Source organism: Myiozetetes cayanensis, unplaced genomic scaffold (assembly GCF_022539395.1).
Source record: "Myiozetetes cayanensis isolate MyiCay16 unplaced genomic scaffold, myiCay2020 scf304, whole genome shotgun sequence".
In the NCBI taxonomy this organism is placed as follows: domain Eukaryota; kingdom Metazoa; phylum Chordata; class Aves; order Passeriformes; family Tyrannidae; genus Myiozetetes; species Myiozetetes cayanensis.
This window is the reverse complement of record NW_026087527.1, coordinates 1-23,118: the sequence shown is the minus strand read 5'-3', so window position 1 is coordinate 23,118 and position 23,118 is coordinate 1. Positions and strand designations below refer to the sequence as shown.

Genomic DNA, 23,118 nt, shown 5'->3' with positions numbered 1-23,118 from the left:
GGAGAGGGGGGAAAGGGCAAAAGGGGAAAAAAGGACAAAAGAGGGGGGGAAAAAAGGTCAAAAAAGAGGGCAGAAAGGAGACCCCAAAAAAAGGGGGGGGAGGCAAAAAAAAAAAAAAGAACCCAAAAAAAGGGGCCCAAATTTGGCGCAAACCCCGCCCCAAACCCCTCCTTAAACCCTCCCCTTTCCCCTCCCCTCCCTCTCCCCGCCCCTCCCGCCGCGGGGCGAGCTATCAAAACCCCCACAAAAATAGATAATATATATAATTTTTTCTCTCTCTTTCTCTGTCTCTCTGTCTCTCTTTCTGTGTGTCCGTGTGTCCACTCTCTCTGTGGCCGGGATTTTCATGTCTTTCACCGGGATTTTCATGTCTTTCACCGGGATTTTCATCTCTTTCGCCGGGGTTTTCCACTTTCTGGCCGGGATTTTCCATTTCTGGCCGGGATTTTCCACTCATCTCTTGTGTCCTCCGCTCACTCTGTCAGGAGCTGCTGCAGGAGGCTCTTCCCTTGGCCCGGAGCTGCGGCCGGAGCAGGAGCGGTGGCTTTGGGGCCGCCGGGGGGGTTGAGGTACGGATCTCCCACCAGATTCACCGTGCACTGCACGTCAGCGAACACCTGCACCTGCTGCACCTGCCGCCGGCATCCATCCACGGGTGGAGAACACACACAAAAAAACACAAAATAAAATAAAAAACAAACAAAAAAAAAAGCGGGTTTTAGCGGGTTTTTTGTGCCCTCCCCACACCCCCCATCCCCGGGAGTGGCGGCGGCGGCGGCGGCGGCGGCAGCGGCGGAGCTCGGGAAAAAATTCAACTCTACGGGAAGGTTTGGAGAGAACTCACTAGGGAAAAGATTTCCTCTCTAGTCTGGAGACACCCCAGAGAAGAGCTCTTCGGTCCGGGCGCCCTACAAAGAGAAAACCGCGGCGACTCAGTCGGTCTCGGGCACCCCGGGAGGGGGAGGGAGGCGGGGAGGGAGAATATCCCGGGAAAAAAGGGCTGGAGCGTCCTGGAGAAGGGAATGGGTAAGGGGGGTGGGGAGGGGCTGGGGGGCTGAGATCAGGGGTTGGTGAGTCCTGGACTGTTCCCTTGGGATCTGAGGGACACCGGGAGAGATGGGGATCATCTGGAATGGTGCTCACCCAGAAAAAAAAGCGGGATTGAGGGAGAACACCCTGGAAAAACCTGGCTTGGAGTGCCCTGGAGAAGTGGAGTGGACACGGGGAGTGGGGAGGGGCTGGTGGGCAGAGCTCAGGGGTTGGTGAGTCCTGGAGTGTTCCCTCTGGATCTGAGGGACACCGGGAAGGGGACACCAGGATGGTTTGGAGCGGTGCTCATCCACAAAAAAGTGGGATTGAGGAGGTAAACACCTCCCTGGCCCTGGAGAAGGGGAATGGTCACGGGGGGTGGGGAGGTGCTGATGGGCAGAGCTCAGGGGTTGGTGAGTCCTGGGGTGTTCCCTTGGGATCTGAGGGACACCGGGAGAGATGGGGATCATCTGGAATGGTGCTCACCCAGAAAAAAAAGCGGGATTGAGGGAGAACACCCTGGAAAAACCTGGCTTGGAGTGCCCTGGAGAAGTGGAGTGGACACGGGGAGTGGGGAGGGGCTGGTGGGCAGAGCTCAGGGGTTGGTGAGTCCTGGAGTGTTCCCTCTGGATCTGAGGGACACCGGGAAGGGGACACCAGGATGGTTTGGAGCGGTGCTCATCCACAAAAAAGTGGGATTGAGGAGGTAAACACCTCCCTGGCCCTGGAGAAGGGGAATGGTCACGGGGGGTGGGGAGGTGCTGATGGGCAGAGCTCAGGGGTTGGTGAGTCCTGGGGTGTTCCCTTGGGATCTGAGGGAATGGGAGGGACACTGGGACAGATGGCCCTCGTCAGAATGGTGCTCATCCAAAAAAAAAGGTGGGATTTAGGGAGAAACACCTTGGAAAAACCTGGTTTGGAGTGCCCTGGAGAAGTGGAGTGGACACGGGGAGTGGGGAGGTGCAGGTGGGCAGAGCTCAGGGGTTGGTGAGTCCTGGACTGTTCCCTTGGGATCCACAGGGAAGGGGAGGGACACTGGGAGAGATGGGGATGGTTTGGAATTGCATCCATCCAAAAAAAAGCGGGATTGAGGGAGAAACATCCCGGAAAAACCTGGCTTGGAGTGCCCTGGAGAAGGGAACGGCCGTAGGGGGTGGGGAGGGGTTGGTGGGCAGAGCTCAGGGGTTGGTGAGTCCTGGACTGTTCCCTTGGGATCTGAGGGTCACTGGGAGAGATGGGGATCACCTGGAATGGTGCTCACCCAGAAAAAAAAGCGGGATTGAGGGAGAACACCCTGGAAAAACCTGGCTTGGAGTCCCCTGGAGAAGTGGAGTGGACACGGGGAGTGGGGAGGGGCTGGTGGGCAGAGCTCAGGGGTTGGTGAGTCCTGGAGTGCTCCCTCTGGATCTGAGGGACACTGGGAAGGGGACACCAGGATGGTTTGGAGCGGTGCTCATCCAAAAAAAAGTGGGATTGAGGAGGGAAACACCTCCCTGGCCCTGGAGAAGGGGATCAGTCACAGGGGGTGGGGAGGAGCTGATGGGCAGAGCTCAGGGGTTGGTGAGTCCTGGACTGTTCCCTTTGGATCTGAGGGAATGGGAGGGACACTGGGACAGATGGCACTCGTCAGAATGGTGCTCATCCAGAAAAAAGTGGGATTTAGGGAGAAACACCTTGGAAAAACCTGGTTTGGAGTGCCCTGGAGAAGTGGAGTGGACACGGGGGGTGGGGAGGTGCAGGTGGGCAGAGCTCAGGGGTTGGTGAGTCCGGAGCGTTCCCTTGGGATCCAAGGGATGCAGGGAAGGGGAGGGACACCGGGAGAGATGAGGATCCTTTGGAGCAGCACTGACCCAAAAAAAAAGTGGGATTGAGGGAGAACATCCTGGAAAAGCCGGTCTTGGAGTGCCCTGGAGAAGGGAAGGGCCGTGGGGGGTGGGGAGGGGTTGGTGGGCAGAGCTCAGGGGTTGGTGAGTCCTGGAGTGCTCCCTTGGGATCTGAGGGACACTGGGAAGGGGAGGGACATTGGGAAGGTTTGGAGCAGAACTGATCCAAAAAAAAAGTGGGATTTAGGGAGAATATCCTGGAAAAACCTGGCTTGGAGTCCCCTGGAGAAGGGAAAGGACACGGGGGGTGGGGACGGGCTGGTGGGCAGAGCTCAGGGGGTGGTGAGTCCTGGGGTGCTTCCTTGGGATCCACAGGGAATGGGAGGGGTGGACGGGGCCGATCCGGGCCGGCATTCCCGAGGTTTGGGGTCACCCCAGAGCCGCCTCCTCGCTGCGCTGACGGCCCAGCCTAGGAGAGAACCCCCAAAACAACTAACCCCAACCCCGACCCCAACTAACCCAACCCCAACCCCAACCCTAACCCGACCCCAACCTCAACCCCAACCCCAACTCAACTAACCCCAACCCCAACCCGACCCCGACCCCGCGCTCCGGCCTCGTCCTCCCCAGAGCCTCGGCCGGGAACGCCCAAGGGGGAACCGGTGGGGTGGCACCAAACTGGGGGGGCATCAAACTGTGGGGATGGCACCAAACTGGGGTGGCACCGCTGGGGATGGCACCAAACTGGGGTGGCACCAAACTGGGGGGGCATCAAACTGTGGGGATGGCACCAAACTGGGGGGCACCAAACTGGGGGGACACCGCTGGGGATGGCATCAAACTGTGGGGGCACCAGTGGGGATGGCACCAAACTGTGGGGAAACCAGTGTGGGTGGCACCAAACTGGGGATGGCACCAAACTGGGGTGGCACCAAACTGGGGGGACACCGCTGGGGATGGCATCAAACTGTGGGGGCACCTGTGGGGGTGGCACCAAACTGTGGGGAAACCAGTGTGGGTGGCACCAAACTGGGGATGGCACCAAACTGGGGTGGCACCAAACTGGGGGGACACCGCTGGGGATGGCATCAAACTGTGGGGGCACCTGTGGGGGTGGCACCAAACTGTGGGGACACCAAACTGTGGGGGCACCGCTGGGGATGTCACCAAACTGGGGTGGCACCAAAATGGGGGGCACGAAACTGGGGGGCACCAAACTGTGGGGGCACCGGTGGGGATGGCACCAACTGTGGTGGCACCGGTAGGGATGGCACCAAACTGTGGGGAAACCAGTGTGGGTGGCACCAAACTGGGGGGGCACCAAACTGGGGTGGCACTGGTGGGGGTGGCACCAAACTGGGGTGGCCTCAACCCCAGAAATGTCACCAAACTGGGGGGGCACCGCTGGGGGTGGCACCAAACTGGGGTGGCACCAAACTGGGGTGGCACCAAACTGGGGGGACACCAAACTGGGGGGACACCAAACTGTGGGGGCACCGGTGGGGATGGCACCAAACTGGGGGGGCACCAAACTGGGGGGGTGGCACCAAAGTGGGGTGGCCTCAACCCCAGAAATGTCACCAAACTGTGGGGACACCGGTGGGGATGGCACCAAATTGTGGTGGCATCGGTGGGGATGGCACCAAACTAGGGGGGCACCAAACTGTGGGGACACCAAACTGTGGGGATGGCACCAAACTGGGGTGGCACCAAACTGGGGGGATGGCACCAAACTGGGGGGATGGCACCAAACTGGGGGGGCACCGGTGGGGGTGGCACCAAACTGGGGGGGCACCAAACTGCGGGTGGCCTCAGCCCCAAGGGATGGTACCAAACTGGGGTGGCACCAGTGTGGATGGCACCAACTGGGGTGGCTTCAACCCTAGAGATGTCACCAAACTGTGGTGGCCTCAGCCCCCTGAGGTGTCACCAAACTGTGGGGGCACTGGTGTGGGTGGCAGCAAACCGGGGTGGCCTCAACCCCAGAGATGGCACCCAACACTGGGGGGACTGTGGTGGCTCCAACCCCAAGGGGTGTCACCCAACTGTGGTGGGACCGTGGTGGCCTCAACCAACCTTCTCCCCCACCCTGAGGGCCCTCCAGGTGTGTTTTTTGGGGTGAATCTCCCCCATCCTGAGGGCCCTCCAACCCCTGTTTTTCTGGGAGGAATCTCCCCCACCCTGTGAACCCTCCAGCCTTTTTTTTGGGTGTTTTTTTTGGGGTGAATCTCCCCCACCCTGAGCCCCCTCCATCCATTTTTTTGGGGGTTTTTTTTTTTAGGGTGAATCTCCCCCACCCCGAGCCCTCTCCATCCATTTTTTGGGGTTTTTTTTGGGGGGGGAATCTCCCCCACCCTGAGCCCCCTCCATCCATTTTTTTAGGGGGAATCTCTCCCATCCTGAGCCCCCTCCATCCATTTTTTGGGGTTTTTGGGGGTTCTCTCCCCCAGGCCGTTTCTCACTGACCTGTGCCCCGTCAGAGTCTGCCTTGAGCAGCTCAGAGGAGGAGAGTTGGTTGCAGTAGAGCCCCCCGGCCTCAGCGCCGCCTCCGGCACCTGCAAATCCCGGAAAATCCCGGATCAGAGCCCTGGGAGCCGCTGCCAGCCCGGACCCAACCATCCCTGAGCCCCATTCCCTGATTCCCAGCTCCCATTCCCAGATCCAGCCACTCCTGAGCCCCATTCCTTGATTAATTCCCAGCTCCCATTCCCGGATCCAGCCACTCCTGAGCCCCATTCCCTGATTAATTCCCAGCTCCCATTCCCAGATCCAGCCACTCCCTGCTCCCCATTCCCTGATTCCCAGCTCCCATTCCCAGCTCAGGGCACACAGACCCCTGGGATCTGCTGCCAGCCCGGATCCAGCCATCCCTGCTCCCCATTCCCTGATTCCCAGCTCCCATTCCAAGATTCAGCCCTTCCTGCTCCCCATTCCCTGATTAATTCCCAGCTCCCATTCCCAGCTCAGGGATCACAGATCCCTGGGATCTGCTGCCAGCCTGGGTCCAGCCACTCCTGATCCCCATTCCCTGATTAATTCCCAGCTCAGGGCACACAGACCCCTGGGATCTGCTGCCATTCCAGATCCAGCCACTCCTGAGCCCCATTCCCTGATTCCCAGCTCCCATTCCCAGCTCAGGGCACACAGACCCCTGGGATCCTCTGCCATTCCAGACCCAACCATCCCTGCTCCCCATTCCCTGATTCCCAGATTAGGGATTGCAGACCCCTGGGATCATTTGCCAGCCCAGATCCAACCATCCCTGCTGCCCATTCCCTGATTCCCAGCTCCCATTCCCAGATTCAGCCACTCCTGAGCCTCATTCCCTGATTAATTCCCAGCTCCCATTCCCAGACCCAGCCACTCCTGAGCCCCATTCCCTGATTCCCAGCTCCCATTCCCAGATCCAGCCACTCCTGAGCCCCATTCCCTGATTAATTCCCAGCTCCCATTCCCAGATTCAGCCCTTCCTGCTCCTCATTCCCTGATTAATTCCCAGCTCCCATTCCTGGACCCAGCCACTCCTGAGCCCCATTCCCTGATTAATTCCCAGCTCCCATTCCCAGATCCAGCCACTCCTGAGCCCCATTCCCTGATTAATTCCCAGCTCCCATTCCCAGCTCCAGCCACTCCTGAGCCCCATTCCCTGATTAATTCCCAGCTCCCATTCCTGGACCCAGCCACTCCTGAGCCCCATTCCCTGATTAATTCCCAGCTCCCATTCCCAGCTCAGGGAACACAGACCCCTCCAACCATCCCTGCTCCCCATTCCCTGATTAATTCCCAGCTCAGGGCACACCCTGGGATCTGCTGCCAGCCCAGACCCAGCCATCCCTGCTGCCCATTCCCTGATTCCCAGCTCCCCAGTGGATCCATGGCTACGAACAGCTCATCCCAAGGGCTGGGATGTGGGACAGGGACACGGGACACGGAACACCCCGACCTCGCCCCCTCCCCCCTGGTGACCCCTCCCCCATTCCCAGACCCCTGCCCCGTCCCCTGGGTGTCCCACTGACCTGCTCGGCGCACACGGATGCCATTCCCGGCTGGAGTGGGCTCATCCCGGCCATGGGGGCGGGCAGGGGGGTCACTCCCTGCGCGCCGGGGCCGCCCCCGGCCATGGACACCGTGATGCTCATGTTGTTGTAGAGCCCCTGCTGGGCCGGCCCGAACACGCTGGGGACAGGGGGGACACGGGACGGGTCACCGGGAATGGCACTGGGATTTGGGATCGACCACGGGGCACGGGGCGTCAATTCACGGGATGGGAAGGGGAGTTCCCAACCCGGCACTTCCCGCTGTGCCAGGGGATCCAACCCGGCCTGGGACACTCCAGGGATCCAGGGGCAGCCACAGCTTCCCTGGGAATTCCAGCCCAGCCCCTCCACACCCTCCCAGGCTCTGGAAGGGGCTCCCAGCTCTCCCTGGATCCTTCCCTGCTCCAGCCTGGCCATTCCCAGCTCTCCCAGCCTGGATCCAGAGCCTGACATTGGATCCATGCCCAGCCCAACTCCTCTCTGGGAAGGAGTTCTGGGAACAAGGGGGGGTTCCCTGGGAATCTCGGCACTCAGGGAAGGGTCTCCCTTCCCCTTCCCTGCCTTTGCCATCCCCAGATTCCATAAAAACCCCTCTGAGTGGATCCTGAGTGGCCTTTAGCATGGGATGGAAAGGGATTAGCATGGGTGGGAAGGGATCCAGGGGATCCAGCCCGGCCTGGGACACTCCAGGGATCCAGGGGCAGCCACAGCTTCCCTGGGAATTCCAGCCCCAGCCCTCTCCACACCCTCCCAGGCTCTGGAAGGGGCTCCCAGCTCTCCCTGGATCCTTCCCTGCTCCAGCCTGGCCATTCCCAGCTCTCCCAGCCTGGATCCAGAGCCTGACATTGGATCCATGCCCAGCCCAACTCCTCTCTGGGAAGGAGTTCTGGGGAACAAGGGGGTTCCTGGGAATCTCGGCACTCAGGGAAGGGTCTCCCTTCCCCTTCCCTGCCTTTGCCATCCCCAGATTCCATAAAAACCCCTCTGAGTGGATCCTGAGTGGCCTTTAGCATGGGATGGAAAGGGATTAGCATGGGTGGGAAGGGATTTTCAGGATCATCCCATTCTATGTTCAGGGACAATTCCCGCTATCCCAGGGGATCCAACCCGGCCTGGGACACCCCAGGGATCCAGGAGCAGCCACAGCTTCCCTGGGAATTCCAGCCTGGCCCCTCCCCACCCTCCCAGCCGGGAATCCCTTCCCAATCTCCCACCCCAATCTCCCCTTTCCCAGTGGGAAGCCATTCCCTGTGTCCTGCCATTCCAGGCCCTGATCCCAAATCCCTCTCCAGCTCTCCTGGAGCCCCTGCAGGCTCTGGAAGCAGCTCCAAATCACCAATTTCCCATCCCAAAGCTGAACTTTGGGGGATTTTTTCCCCCTCCTTTCCAGGACATCCAAAACCCAATCTTGCCTCATGGCCTAAAAAAAAAACCCCTCCAACAAATCCAGCTCTTCCCAATCCCTCCCATAACCCGGAGCTGGGAACGCCTGGAGAGCATCCCGGGAATGCCGGGCCGGGCTCCACTCTCTGCCACCTTCCCTAGGGTGTCCTTTTTAGCAGAACTAATTAAACCACTCGTTAATTACCACCCAAAGCCCTTCTCCAGGTGGCTCCAGGCTCCAAAGCCCTTCTCCAGGCGGTGGCTCCCGGAGGGTGGGAACGCCCCAAGGTTGGGATGAGGACACGGGTGACATCACAGCTGGGAGAAGGTGACACCACCACCCCCCACACTGTGTTCCAGGCAATTCCCGGGGCCATTCCCGGCTGGAATCTCACCTGTTGGTGCCCAGGGCTCCCTGCTGCTGCCAGCCCTTCACGTCGGGGGATTGGTAGCCGGGGCCGGGTGGTGACATCAGGGGGCTGCCGGGGCTGAGGGACGGCCCGAACGACTCGCTCTGCTGGGCCATTCCTGGGGGGGGGGAACAAACAGGGGGGAATCAGGGGGTTCACCCCAAAATTCCTTCCTCCTGCACAGCCACCAAAATTCCCCTCAGGTTGTTGGGAGATCCCAACTCCTTGGGAGATCCCAGATCCTTGGGCTGTTGGGAGATCCCATCTCCCTGGGATGTTGAGAGATCCCATCTCCCTGGGAGATCTCAACTCTGTGATGGGAGATCCCCACAAATCAGGCTGTTGGGAGATACCAACTCCTTGGGCTGTTGGGAGATCCCAACCCCTCGTCACATGGATCCCCCAACCCACGCTCAGCCGGGGCCAAACCCCCGAGCACTGCTCCCACAGGAACATCCCATCCCATCCCATCCCATCCCATCCCATCCCATCCCATCCCATCCCAGCGCCCATCCCACCCCATCCCATCCCACCCCACTTCACCCCGCCCCACCTCATCCCATCCCACATCCCATCCCACCCCACCCATCCCACCCACCCCATCCCATCCCATAACCCACCTGCCAGGGGTATTGAAAGACGCTCTGGGGCTGCATCCCAGTGCCCATCCCACCCTGCCCCATCCCATCCCATCCCACCCCACCCCATGACCCACCTGCCGGGGGTACTGAAAGACGCTCTGGGGCTGCATGCCGGAGCCCATGGTGGTGCCCATGTTGGTGCCCATGCTGGAGCCCATGTTGGTGCCCATGGCACTGCCCACACCGGTGCCCATGTTGGTGCCCATGGCACTGCCCATGTTGGTGCCCATGTTGGAGCCCACGCCGGTGCCCATGTTGGAGCCCACGCCGGTGCCCATGGCACTGCCCATGTTGGTGCCCATGTTGGTTCCCATGTTGGTGCCCACGCCGGCCCCGAAGGGCGCGGCCAGGACCGCTCTGGCGGCGCCGCCGGTGCCGCGCTCGGGCGCGGGGGCGAAGGGGCTGCCGGGGGCGGGCGGGTACGCGGGCGGGTACGGGAACTGCTGCGGGGGCGGCTGCGGGGGCAGCCGGGCGGGCCCCAGCGCCGAGGGCAGGGCGGGGGCGGCGCCGGCGAAGCTCTGCTGGCGCAGGAGGAGGGCGCGCTGCTGCATCAGCTGGCGCTGCCGGTGCTGCTGGCTGTACAGCTCCCGCTGCCGCTGCGCCAGCATCTGCGCGTTCAGCGGCGCCTGCGGGCACAGCGACGGGGCAGGTCACCATCCGAGATGGGAACTGCTGCCACCCTGACCCTGGGGTCACTGAGGGACATGGAAACTGCTCCCGCTGCCACCCTGACCCAGGGTCACTGAGGGACACGGAAACTGCTCCTGCTGCCACCCTGACCCTGGGGTCACTGAGGGACAGGGCAGGTCACCATCCGAGATGGGAACTGCTCCCGCTGCCACCCTGACCCAGGGTCACTGAGGGACAGGGCTGGTTACCATCCGAGATGGGAACTGCTCCTGCTGCCACCCTGACCCCAGGGGTCACTGAGGGACAGGCCTGAATCACCACCCGAGATGGAAATCCCTGCCAGGCCCACTGACCCCAGGGGTCACTGAGGGACACAGCCACAGGGCAGGTCACCATCCGAGATGGAAATCCCTGCCAGGCCCCCTGACCCCGGGGGTCACTGAGGGACACGGAAACTGCTCCCACCGCCACCCTGACCCCGGGAGTCACTGAGGGACAGTCCTGAATTACCACCCGAGATGGAAATCCCTGCCAGGCCCCTGACCCCGGGGGTCACTGAGGGACACGGAAACTGCTCCCGCTGCCCCCCTGACCCCGTGGGTCACTGAGGGATGGAGGGACAGGGCTGGTTACCACCCGAGATGGAAACTGCTCCCACTGCCCCCCTGAGCCCGGGGGTCACTGAGGGACAGGCCTGGTTACCATCGGAGATGGAAACTGCTCCCACCGCCACCCTGACCCCGGGGGTCACTGAGGGACAGGCCCAGGTTACCATCAGAGATGGAAATCCCTGCCAGGCCCACTGACCCCGGGGGTCACTGAGGGACACGGAAACTGCTCCCACTGCCCCCCTGACCCCGGGGTCACTGAGGGACACAGCCACAGGCCCAGGTTACCATCAGAGATGGAAACTGCTCCTGCTGACCCCCTGACCCCGGGGGTCACTGAGGGACAGGCCTGGTTACCATCGGAGATGGAAACTGCTCCCACCGCCACCCTGACCCCGGGGGTCACTGAGGGATGGAGGGACAGGCCCAGGTTACCATCAGAGATGGAAATCCCTGCCAGGCCCCCTCCCCGGCTCAGGTTCAAAGGGAGAGGTGGAACAACACCCAGGGCTTGGAGATGTCCAGGATCAGGTTCTGCAGCAGCTCCAGGACTCAGAGCAACTCCCAAGGTGGGAAAATCACCTGGGAGTCCCCACCCACCCCTTTTCTCCCTGGGATCCCCTTGGTGCCAACTCTGGGAAGGAGGGACATTCCCAAATTATCCCCGGCACCCTCCGGGGCTGGGAAATATCTTGGGAGTCCCTTTCCAGGTGGTTCTCCCCTTTCCCAGCTCAGGATTGGAGGGAAAGGTGGGAATGCCCCTAAATACTGGGAATGGGGAAGAGCATCTGGAGATGTTTGGGATGAGGAGCTCCAGGACTTGGGAGTGTTTTCCCAAGGTGGGAAAACAGGATCCATGGAATTCCCCTTCTTCCCACCCCCTCTGGGATCCCCGGCTGTGATTCCTCCATCCCATCCCAGCAGCCATTCCCGAATTTCCTCACTCCCAGCGGGGCTTTGATCCCTGGATTTGGACAAGGAGGACTCAGGGATTTGTGGGATCATTGGGGGGGATCCCTTGGATTCTGGGATTTAACGGATGGCACCTGTTTCCTGGGAATTCCCTGCCTTAAAGGAGCGAGCCAGGCTGGGAATAACAGGCTCTAATCCCGAGTTTTTCCCACTGGGAATGCCATCCCACATTCCCTGGGGAAGGATTTCCACCTTAAGCACCTGCAGGAGCTGGAAAAAGGATGAAGGAAAAAAACACCTCAAAAAACCAGGGAATTCCCTGCCTTAAAGGACTGAGCCAGGACAAAATAACGGGATTATTCCCTGCTTTTTCCCACTGGGAATCCCATCCCACATTCCCTGTGGAAGGATTTCCACCTTAAGCACCTGCAGGAGCTGGAAAAAGGATGAAGGAAAAAACCATCTCCCGGGAATTCCCTGCCTTAAAGGAGCTGAGCCAGGACAGAATAACAGGATTATTCCCTGGTTTTTCCCACTGGGAATCGCATCCCACATTCCCTGGGGAAGGATTTCCACCTTAAGCACCTGCAGGAGCTGGAAAAAGGATGAAGGAAAAAAACACCTCAAAAACCCTGGGAATTCCCTGCCTTAAAGGAACGAGCCAGGATGGAATAACAGGATTATTCCCTCCTTTTTCCCCTCGGGAATCCCGTCCCACATTCCCTGTGGAAGGATTCCCACCTTAAGCACCTGCAGGAGCTGGAAAAAGGATGAAGGAAAAAACCATCTCCCAGGAATTCCCTGGCATTAAGGAGCGAGCCAGGATGGAATAACAGGATTATTCCCTGGTTTTTCCCACTGGGAATCTCATCCCACATTCCCTGTGGAAGGACTTCCACTTTAAGCTCCTGGAAGAACTGGAATAACGATGAAGGAAAAAAACACCTCCTGGGAATTCCCTGCCTTAAAGGAGCGAGCCAGGACAAAATACCAGGATTATTCCCTCCTTTTTCCCCTCGGGAATCCCGTCCCACATTCCCTGTGGAAGGATTTCCACTTTAAGCACCTGCAGGAGCTGGAAAAAGGACGAAGGAAAAACCATCTCCCAGGAATTCCCTGGCATTAAGGAGCAAGCCAGGACAAAATAACAGGATTATTCCCTGCTTTTTCCCACTGGGAATCTCGTCCCACATTCCCTGTGGAAGGATTCCCACCTTAAGCACCCGGAGGAGCTGGAAAAAGGATGAAGGAAAAAAACACCTCTGAACATCCCAGGAATTCCCTGCCTTAAAGGAGCGAGCCAGGATGGAATAATGGGATCATTCCCTGTTTTTTCCCACTGGGAATCCCATCCCACATTCCCTGGGGAAGGATTTCCACTTTAAGCTCCTGGAAGAACTGGAAAAAGGACGAAGGAAAAAACCACATGCAGGAGAATAACCAGGGAATTCCGTGCCTTAAAGGAGTGAGCCAGGCTGGGATAACGGGATCATTCCCTCCTTTTTCCCACTCGGGAATGCCATCCCGCATTCCCGCTCACCTGTGGCGCCATCTGCTGCTGCATCCCGGCCCGCAGGTTGATCCCGACGGGAGCGGAGCCGGCGGCGTTGGCAGCAGCGGCTGCGAACTGGTTGAGCAGGGCCTGGCGGTTCTGGTGGAGCAGCTGCAGGGAAACACCAAAACCCTTGGGAATTCCCCCGGACGAGCTTCCCGACGGGAATTCGGGGTGTGGGGGTGCTGGAATTACCTGCTGCTGGCCCTGGAGCCGCTGCTGGAGCTGCAGGCGGAGCTGGTTGGGAGCCGGGGGGGGCCGGCTGAGGCCCTGCCGGGGAGGAGCCCCCCCGGGATTCGGGAACGCCGCGCGCGGGGCCGGGGCGGGAGCGGCGGGAGCGGCTCCTCCGAAGGGCGGTTTGGGCCGCGCCATCCCGGGGAAGGCGGCGGGGACGCCGGAGGAAGGGGGTGCCGAGGGGAAGGGCTGCGGGTACAGCCCCGCTTTCGGCTCCAGCAGCAGCGCCGGCGGGGCCGGCTGCGCCGGGAAGCGCTCGGAAAGAGCCTCCAGCCCCCCGCCCTGCGGGAAACACCGACACGCAGCGTTGGGGTGAGGAGGGAATGCAGGAGGGGGGGCTACAGTCCCACTCCCAAATGGATTCCCAATGCCAGGCGCTGGAATCCTCCTCCTCCAGCAATCCCAGGAGTGTCTCTTGTATTCCCATGCCCATCCCCACCCGGCTTCCCATTCCCCTCCACTGGGACTCCTCCTCCTCCAGGAATCCCAGGAGTGCCTCCCTCATTCCCATTCCCATCCACTGGGACTCCTCCTCCTCCTCCAGGAATCCCAAGAGTGCCTCCCTCATTCCCATTCCCACCCAGCTTCCCATTCCCATCCACTGGGACTCTTCTTCCTCCTCCAGCAATCCCAGGAGTGTCTCCTCATTCCCATTCCTCTCCCAGTCTCTCCACCCCGGGCTCCCATCCCATTCCCATCCACTGGGACTCCTCCTCCTCCTCCTCCAGCAATCCCAGGAGTGCCTCCCTCATTCCCATTCCCATCCACTGGGACTCCTCCTCCTCCAGGAATCCAGCAATCCCAGGGGTAGCTCCCCCATTCCCACTCCCCCCCAGCTTCCCATTCCCAGACATTGGAATCCTTCTCTTCCATGAATCCAGGAGTGTCTCCCTCATTCCCACTCCCACCTGCTTTCCCATTCCCAAACACTGGGACTCATCCTCCTCCAGCAATCCCAGGAGTGTCTCCCACATTCCCTCTCCCCCTTCCAGCTCCCCATTCCCATCCCCTTCTCCTCCTCCTCCAGCAATCCCAGGAGTGCTTCCCTCATTCCCACTCCCATCTGGCTTCCCATTCCCAGGCATTGGGAACCCTCCTCTAGGAATCCTCTTCCAGGAATCCAGGAGTGTCTCCCTCATTCCCACTCCCACCCAGCTTCCCATTTCCATCCTCTCCTCCTCCTCCAGCAATCCCAGGAGTGCCTCCCTCATTCCCATTCCCATCCACTGGGACTCCTCCTCCTCCTCCAGCAATCCCAGGGGTAGCTCCCCCATTCCCACTCCCCCCCGGCTTCCCATTCCCAGACACTGGAATCCTTCTCTTCCATGAATCCAGGAGTGTCTCCCTCATTCCCACTCCCACCTGCCTTCCCATTCCCAAACATTGGGAATCCTCCTCCTCCAGGAATCCCAAGAGTGGTTCCTGCATTCCCATTCCCACCCAGCTTCCCATTCCCATCCACTGGGATTCCTTTTCCTCCTCCAGCAATCCCAGGTGCATCTCCCACATTCCCTCTCCCCCTTCCAGCTCCCCATTCCCATCCCCTTCTCCTCCTCGTCCAGCAATCCCAGGAGTGCTTCCCTCATTCCCACTCCCACCTGGCTTCCCATTCCCAGGCATTGGGAATCCTCCTCTAGGAATCCTCTTCCATGAATCCAGGAGCGGTTCCCTCATTCCCATTCCCACCTGGCTTCCCATTCCCAGGCATTGGGAATCCTCCTCTAGGAGTCGTCTTCCAGCAATCCCAGGTGCATCTCCCTCATTCCCACTCCCCTCTCAACTCCCCATTCCCATCCCCTTCTCCTCCTCCTCCAGCAATCCCAGGAGTGCCTCCCTCATTCCCATTCCCATCCACTGGGACTTCTCCTCCTCCAGGAATCCTCCAGCAATCCCAGGAGTGTCTCCTACATTCCCACCCCCCTTCCATCTCCCCATTCCCATCTTTCCCATCTCCCCATTCCCATTCCATACCTGTACGAGTTTGTCGATGCCGAGTGCCCTGTCAGATCTCAGCCAGCTCTGTCTCGTCCCTCCCACATTCCCATCTCCCCATTCCCATCTCCCCATTCCCATGTTTCCCATTCCATACCTGTACGAGTTTGTTGATGCCGAGTGCCCTGTGTCTCATCCCTCCCACATTCCCATCTTTCCCATCCCCATTCCTCCCGGATCTCTATTTACCTGTACGAGTTTGTCGATGCCGAGTGCCCTGTCGATCTCGGCCAGCTCTGGTCTCATCCCTCCCACATTCCCATCTTTCCCATTCCCACGTTTCCCATCCCATCCCTGTACCTGTACGAGTTTGTCGATGCCGAGTGCCCTGTCGATCTCGGCCAGCTCTGTCTCGTCCCTCCCACATTCCCATCTCCATTCCCATTCCCCTGTACCTGTACGAGTTTGTCGATGCTGAGTGCCCTGTCGATCTCAGCCAGCTCTGTCTCGTCCCTCCCTCATTCCCATCTCCCCATTCCCATGTTTCCCATTCCCATGTTTCCCATTCCATACCTGTATGAGTTTGTCGATGCCGAGTGCCCTGTCGATCTCGGCCAGCTCAGTCTCATCCCTCCCACATTCCCATCTTTCCCATTCCCATCCCTCCCGGATCTCTATTTACCTGTACGAGTTTGTCGATGCCGAGTGCCCTGTCTATCTCAGCCAGCTCAGTCTCATCCTTCCCGCTGAGGAAGCTGACGAGCTGCTCCAGCAGCGCCTTCTCATCGTTCCGGCCCTCGGGAGTGCTGGGCGGGCACAGCAGCTCGTCCAGCTGGGAGCCCAGGCACGGCCTGCCCGGGGAAAACACACATTCCAACCTTAAAACCTTGGGAATTCAGCTCAAAAACAGGGAAAAGGGACACTCCCAATCCAGCTGGGAGCCCAGGCACGGCCTGCCCGGGGAAAACAAACATTCCCAGCTCAAAAATCCAGGGAAAAGGGACACTCCCAATCCAGCTGGGAGCCCAGGCACGGCCTGCCCCGGGAAAACACACATTCCAACCTTAAAAATCCAGGGAAAAGGGACACTCCCAATCCAGCTGGGAGCCCAGGCACGGCCTGCCCGGGGAAAACAAACATTCCAACCTTAAAAATCCAGGGAAAAGGGACACTCCAAATCCAGGGAAAAGGAACACTCCCAATCCAGGGAAAAGGAACCAAATACAGGGAAAAGGAACCAAATACAGGGAAAAGGAGGTAAATACAGGGAAAAGGAACACTCTGGAATCTGGGAGCCAAATCCAGGGAAAAGGGACACTCCCAATCCAGCTGGGAGCCCAGGCACGGCCTGCTCAGGGAAAACACAAACATTCCCACCTTAAAACCTTGGGAATTCAGCCCAAAAACAGGGAAAAGGTTCGCCTTCCACGTCCCAGGATGAGGACTCGGCCGGGAAGGAATCCCGGCCATGAATCCCACAAAACAAGGGGTTTTTTGGGATGGATGGGAATTCCTGCCATGCTTCCCAGGCTCTGCTCCCGCTGGGAATGAATCCCAGCCATGAATCCCACCCAAATCCCGGCCACGAATCCTACAGAAGAAGGGATTTTTGGGATGGATGGGAATTCCTGCCGTGCTTCCCAGGCTCTGCTCCCACTGGGAATGAATCCAGGGAAAAGGGACACTCCCAACCTGGGAGCCAAATCCAGGGAAAAGGGACACCCAAATCCAGGGAAAAGGAGCCAAATCCAGGGAAAAGGGACACTCCAAACTGGGAGCCAAATCCAGGGAAAAGGACACGCCAAATCCAGGGAAAAGGGGCCAAACCCAGGGAAAAGGAACACTCCAAATCCAGGGAAAAGGGGCGAAATCCAGGGAAAAGGGACACTCCAAATCCAGGGAAAAGGAGGCAAATTCAGGGAAAAGGGACACCTGGAATCTGGGAGCCAAACCCAGGGAAAAGGGACACTCCAAAAGGAGGGAAATCCAGGGAAAAGGGAGCAGGGGAGGGAAAAATGAGCTTGGAAAACTGGATCCCAAAGGAAAAGAACTTTGGCCACTTCCCTGCTCTGGGAAAAAAACCCTCTGGAATTCCGAGGTCGGGATCAACTCCTCAGGGGGAGGAAAATTTGGGAGCTTGGGTTTTTTGGGATCTGTAATTTTAGCAGGAGGAGGCTGGGAAAGAGCTGGGAAATCCCATGGAAAGCCTGGAATCCCACGGAAAGTTTGGAATTCCATGGAAATCCTGGCGAGGGGGAATGAGGGAGTGCCGTGGGAACAGCGGGAGGAACTGGGGAGAATCCCTGGGGAATATCCATGGGAATATTCCTGGCTGGGTTTGTGGGAATTCCAGGGAAAGGAAGGCCTTGGGTTATCCCAGTTTTTTCCCGGGAAAAGGTCGGGAATTGGGACTCACTCGTCGGGTTTTCCGAGTGCTCCGCGGGGCCCGGGGTCGTTCCAGGGAATTTGCTCCGGCATTCCCGGCGGGACAAACTCTGGCACTCCCAGATCCAGCTCCGGAATTCCTGAGGGTGGGAAAGAGAAAAAAAATGGGATGGAGAGAAGGAGAATTCCAAGGAATTCCTAAAAAGTCACGTGGAGTTTTCCGGGTGAATTTAGGGATTCCCGATCCCAAGGTGGGGGAAAATGGGATATTCCATAAGAATTCCAAGGGAAATTGTTGCTATCCAAGGGGTCTGGATCAAAGAGAATCCCAAATCCAGGAGTGTCTCCTGGTCCTTTTCCTATCCAGAAGCCTCTGGAAATCCTGGAATGCTGAGGTCCATCCAGAACCCACTGGAAATCTTGGAATGCCAAAGTTTATCCATAACCTTCTGGAAATCTTGGAATGCCAAAGTCTCTCCATAACCCTCTGGAAATCCTGGAATGCCGAGGTTTATCCATAACCCTCTGGAAATCTTGGAATGCCAAGGTCTCTCCATAACCCCCTGGAAATCCTGGAAATCCTGGAATGCTGAGCTCAATCCAGAACCCTCTGGAAATCCTGGAATATTGAGGTCAATCCACAACCCTCTGGAAATCCTGGAATGCTGAGCTCTATCCTCTACCCTCTGGAAATCCTGGAATATTGAGGTCTATCCAGAACCTTCTGGGAATCCTGGAATGCCGAGGTTTATCCACAACCCTCTGGAAATCCAGGAATATTGAGGTCTATCCAGAACCCCCTGGAAATGTGGGAATGCTGAGGTCTCTCCATAACCCTCTGGAAATCCTGGAATATTGAGGTCAATCCACAACCCACTGGAAATAATGGAATGCTGAGGTCCATCCATAACCCTCTGGAAATTCTGGAATATTTAGGTCTATCCATGACCCTCTGGAAATCCTGGAATACTGAGGTCTATCCATGACCCTCTGGAAATCCTGGAATATTGAGGTTTATTCATAACCCTCTGGAAATCCTGGAATGCTGAGGTCTCTCCATAATCCCCTGGAAATCCCGGAATGCGGAGGTTTATCCAGAACCCCCTGGAAATCCTGGAATGCTGAGGTCAATCCACAACCCACTGGAAATCCTGGAATATTGAGGTCAATCCACAACCCACTGGAAATCCTGGAATGCTGAGCTCAATTCAGAACCCTCTGGAAATCCTGGAATATTTAGGTCTATCCATGACCCTCTGGAAATCCTGGAATTCCGAGGTCTATCCACAACCCTCTGGAAATCCTGGAATGCCGAGGTCTCCTGACCTGACACCTCCTGGACAACAAACCCTTGGGAATCCCCTGGGATGAGGGGCTGGGACCGTTTCCCTTGGAATTGCCCGGGAATTCCCGGAGCGGGATCCGCACCTGAGTCCGTTGGGAAGGGATTGGGAGCATTCCCAGGGCCCCTTCCCGGCTGGGCCGGCCCTCGGCCCGGGGGGCTCCCGGCGGGACACGGAGCCGCACGGAGAGAGGAGGAGGGATCCAGGGAATCACAGAATTCCAGAGGGGCCCGGCCCGAAGGAACACCCAGAGCTGGAAAAACGGGAAAAACACGGACAGGGAGAGTCAATCCCACGGGAAAGGGAAGGGAAGGTTTGGGAAGGTTTGGGAAGGGGAAGGTTTGGGAAGGGAAGGTTTGGGAAGGTTTGGGAAGGGAAGGTTTGGGAAGGGAAGGGAAGGTTTGGGAAGGTTTGGGAAGGTTTGGAAGGGAAGGGAAGGGAAGGGAAGGTTTGGGAAGGGAAGGTTTGGGAAGGTTTGGGAAGGTTTGGGAAGGGAAGGGAAGGGAAGGGAAGGTTTGGGAAGGGAAGGTTTGGGAAGGTTTGGGAAGGTTTGGGAAGGGAAGGTTTGGGAAGGTTTGGGAAGGGAAGGTTTGGGAAGGGAAGATTTGGGAAGGGAAGGTTTGGGAAGGGAAGGTTTGGGAAGGTTTGGGAAGGGAAGGTTTGGGAAGGTTAGGGAAGGTTTGGGAAGGGGTTTGGGAAGGGGTTTGGGATCCCAAATGCAGCCCCACGTACGGGGCATTCCCGAGGGAGCTCTGGCAGCCGTGCTGGGCTGGAGGGGAGGTGCCAACAGCTCCGGCTTCACCGGCACTCCGGACACTCCTCCGGATATTCCGGATATTCCGGACATTCCGCCGTCGCTCCGCTCGCACATTCCCGGCAGCTGCGGCGCCTTCTCCAGGGAGGGCAGGAGCTGATCCAGCTGCTCCAGCTCGGCAGAGAACTGCGGGATGGAGGGAAGAAAGGGAAGGGTGAGGGATGGAGCCACCACGGAGCGGGAATGTGAATGTGCGTCCGGCTCGCTGGAGAATCCCGGGAATGGCTCCGGGAAGCAGCAGCTCCCCAGAGGGAATAAAGCTCTTCATTGGATCAGAGCACGGGAGATTGGGAAGGGATTCCCGGCTGGGCTGGAATTCCCAGGGAAGCTGTGGCTGCCCCTGGATCCCGGGAGTGTCCCAGGCCGGGTTGGATCCCCTGGGATAGCGGGAGGTGTCCCTGAACATGGAGTGGGATGATCCTGAAAATCCCTTCCCACACAAATCACTCCAGGATAAAGGACACTCTGGATCCGCTCAGAGGGGTTTTTACGGAATGTGGGGATGGCAAAGGCAGGAAAGGGGAAGGGAGACCCTTCCCTGAGTGCCGAGATTCCCAGGGAACCCCTCCTTGTTCCCGGAACTCCTTCCCAGAGAGGAGTTGGGCTGGGGATGGATCCAATGTCAGGCTCTGGATCCAGGCTGGGAGAGCTGGGAATGGCCAGGCTGGATCCGCTCCTCGCTGCCTTCCCGGTTTTCTTGCACCTCGGGAAGGCTTTTCCAGCCCCTTCCCAGAGATTCCTTGAAGGGCTGAGCTGTGGGAATGGGAAGGGGCGGGGCAGGAGGGGCAGGACTGGGGCTGGGAAAGGCGGGATCACTGCTGGGAAAGGTGGGATCAGATCTGGAGGAGGTGGAATCAGCACTGGAAGAGTTGGAATCAGCGCTGGAGGAGATGGAACCAGCACTAGAGAAGGCGGAATCAGCACTGGAGAAGATGGTATCCAAACTGGAAAAGGTGGAATCACCACTGGAAAAGATGGAACCACCACTGGAGAAGATGGAATCAGCACTGGAGGAGGTGGAACCAGTGCTGGAGGAGGTGGAATCCCCACTGGAGGAGCTGGAATCCCCACTGGAGGAGGTGGAAGCAGTGCTGGAAAAGATAGAACCAGTGCTGGAGAAGATGGAACAGGCACTGGAGGAGGTGGAATCAGCACCAGACGAGTTGGATTCCCCACTGGAGGAGGTGCAATCAGCACTGGAGGAGGTGGAATCAGCACTGGAGGGGTTGGAATCCCCACTGGAGAAGATGGAACCAGTGGTGGAAATGGTGGAATCACCACTGGAGGAGGCAGAATCAGCACTGAAAGAGTTGGAATCAGCACTGGAAAAGATGGAACCAGTGCTGGAAAAGATGGAACCAGCACTGGAGGAGATGGAATCAGCACTGGAGGAGATGGAATCAGCACTGGAGGAGATGGAATCAGCACGGGGGGAGGTGGAATCAGCGCTGCAAGAGGTGGAAGCAGTGCTGGAAAAGATGGAACCAGTGCTGGAAAAGATGGAATCAGCACTAGAGAAGATGGAACCAGTGCTGGAGAAGGTGGAACAGGCACTGGAGGGGTTGGAATCCCCACTGGAGAAGGTGGAATCCCCACTGGAAGAGGTGGAATCCCCACTGGAGAAGGTGGAATCAGGCACTGGAGGAGGTGGAATCCCCACTGGAGGGCTTGGAATCCCCACTGGAGGGGTTGGAATTCCCACTGGAGGGGTTGGAATCAGCACTGGAGGAGGTGGAAGCAGTGCTGGAAAAGATGGAACCAGTGCTGGAAAAGATGGAACAGGCACTGGAGAAGATGGAATCCAGTACTGGAAAAGCTGGAATCCCCCCCTGGAGAAGGTGGAATCCCCACTGGAAGAGTTGGAATCCCCACTGGAGAGGTTGGAATCCGCACTGGAGAAGGCAGAATCCCCCCTGGAGAAGGTGGAATCAGCACTGGAAGAATTGGAATCCCCACTGGAGAAGTTGGAACAGGCACTGGAAGAGGTGGAATCCCCACTGGAGAGGGTGGAATCAGCACTAGAGGGGTTGGAATCCCCACTGGAGGGGTTGGAATTCCCACCGGAGGAGATGGAATCCCCACTGGAGGAGATGGAATCCCGCCTGGACACGGTGGGATCCCCACTGGAAGAACTGGAATCCCCACTTGAGAAGGTGGAATCCCCACTGGAGGAGGTGGAATCAGCGCTGCAAGAGGTGGAAGCAGTGCTGGAAAAGATGGAAGCAGTGCTGGAGAAGGTGGAACAGGCACTGGAGGGGTTGGAATCCCCACTGGAGGAGGTGGAATCCCCACTGGAAGAGTTGGAATCCCCACTGGAGAAGATGGAACAGGCACTGGAGGAGGTGGAATCCCCACTTGAGAAGGTGGAATCCCCACTGGAGGAGGTGGAAGCAGTGCTGGAAAAGATAGAACCAGTGCTGGAGAAGATGGAACAGGCACTGGAGGAAGTGGAATCCACACTGGAGGAGATGGAATCAGCACCAGAGGGGTTGGATTCCCCACTGGAGGAGGTGCAATCAGCACTGGAGGAGGTGGAATCAGCACTGGAGGGGTTGGAATCCCAACTGGAGAAGATGGAACCAGTGCTGGAAATGGTGGAACCACCACTGGAGGAGGAGGAATCAGCACTGGAGAAGGTAAAACCAGCACTGGAAAAGATGGAACCACTGGAGGATGTGGAACAGGCACTGGAGGAGATGGAATCAGCGCTGGAGGGGGTGGAATCAGCACTGGAGGAGATGGAATCAGCACTGGAGGAGATGGAATCAGCACGGGGGGAGGTGGAATCAGAGCTGCAAGAGGTGGAACCAGTGCTGGAAAAGATGGAACCAGTGCTGGAAAAGATGGAATCAGCACTAGAGAAGATGGAACCAGTGCTGGAGAAGGTGGAACAGGCACTGGAGGGGTTGGAATCCCCACTGGAGAAGGTGGAATCCCCACTGGAGAAGGTGGAATCCCCACTGGAAAAGGTGGAACAGGCACTGGAGGAGGTGGAATCCCCACTGGATAGGGTGGAATCAGCACTAGAGGGGTTGGAATCCCCACTGGAAGAGGTGGAATCCCTACTGGAGGAGGTGGAATCAGCGCTGCAAGAGGTGGAACCAGTGCTGGAAAAGATGGAACAGGCACTGGAGAAGATGGAATCCGTACTGGAAAAGCTGGAATCCCCCCCTGGAGAAGGTGGAATCCCCACTGGAAGAGTTGGAATCCCCACTGGAGAGGTTGGAATCCGCACTGGAGAAGGCAGAATCCCCCCTGGAGAAGGTGGAATCAGCACTGGAAGAATTGGAATCCCCACTGGAGAAGTTGGAACAGGCACTGGAAGAGGTGGAATCCCCACTGGAGAGGGTGGAATCAGCACTAGAGGGGTTGGAATCCCCACTGG

General features: G+C 58.3%; 1 protein-coding gene across 1 annotated transcript; it reads right to left on the bottom strand.

Annotated features, from left to right (window-relative positions):
- Positions 1 to 204: 204 nt before the first annotated feature.
- LOC126645541 (nuclear receptor coactivator 1-like) lies at positions 205 to 20,139 on the bottom strand. The gene is given in 13 exon segments (XM_050326070.1): positions 205 to 632; positions 5,319 to 5,383; positions 5,386 to 5,407; positions 6,869 to 7,028; positions 8,668 to 8,816; positions 9,398 to 9,949; positions 13,014 to 13,136; positions 13,221 to 13,541; positions 15,874 to 16,042; positions 17,608 to 17,716; positions 19,005 to 19,172; positions 19,652 to 19,993; positions 20,121 to 20,139. Coding segments are annotated over 13 exon segments (2,358 nt in total). The 3' UTR covers positions 205 to 473.
- Positions 20,140 to 23,118: the final 2,979 nt, after the last annotated feature.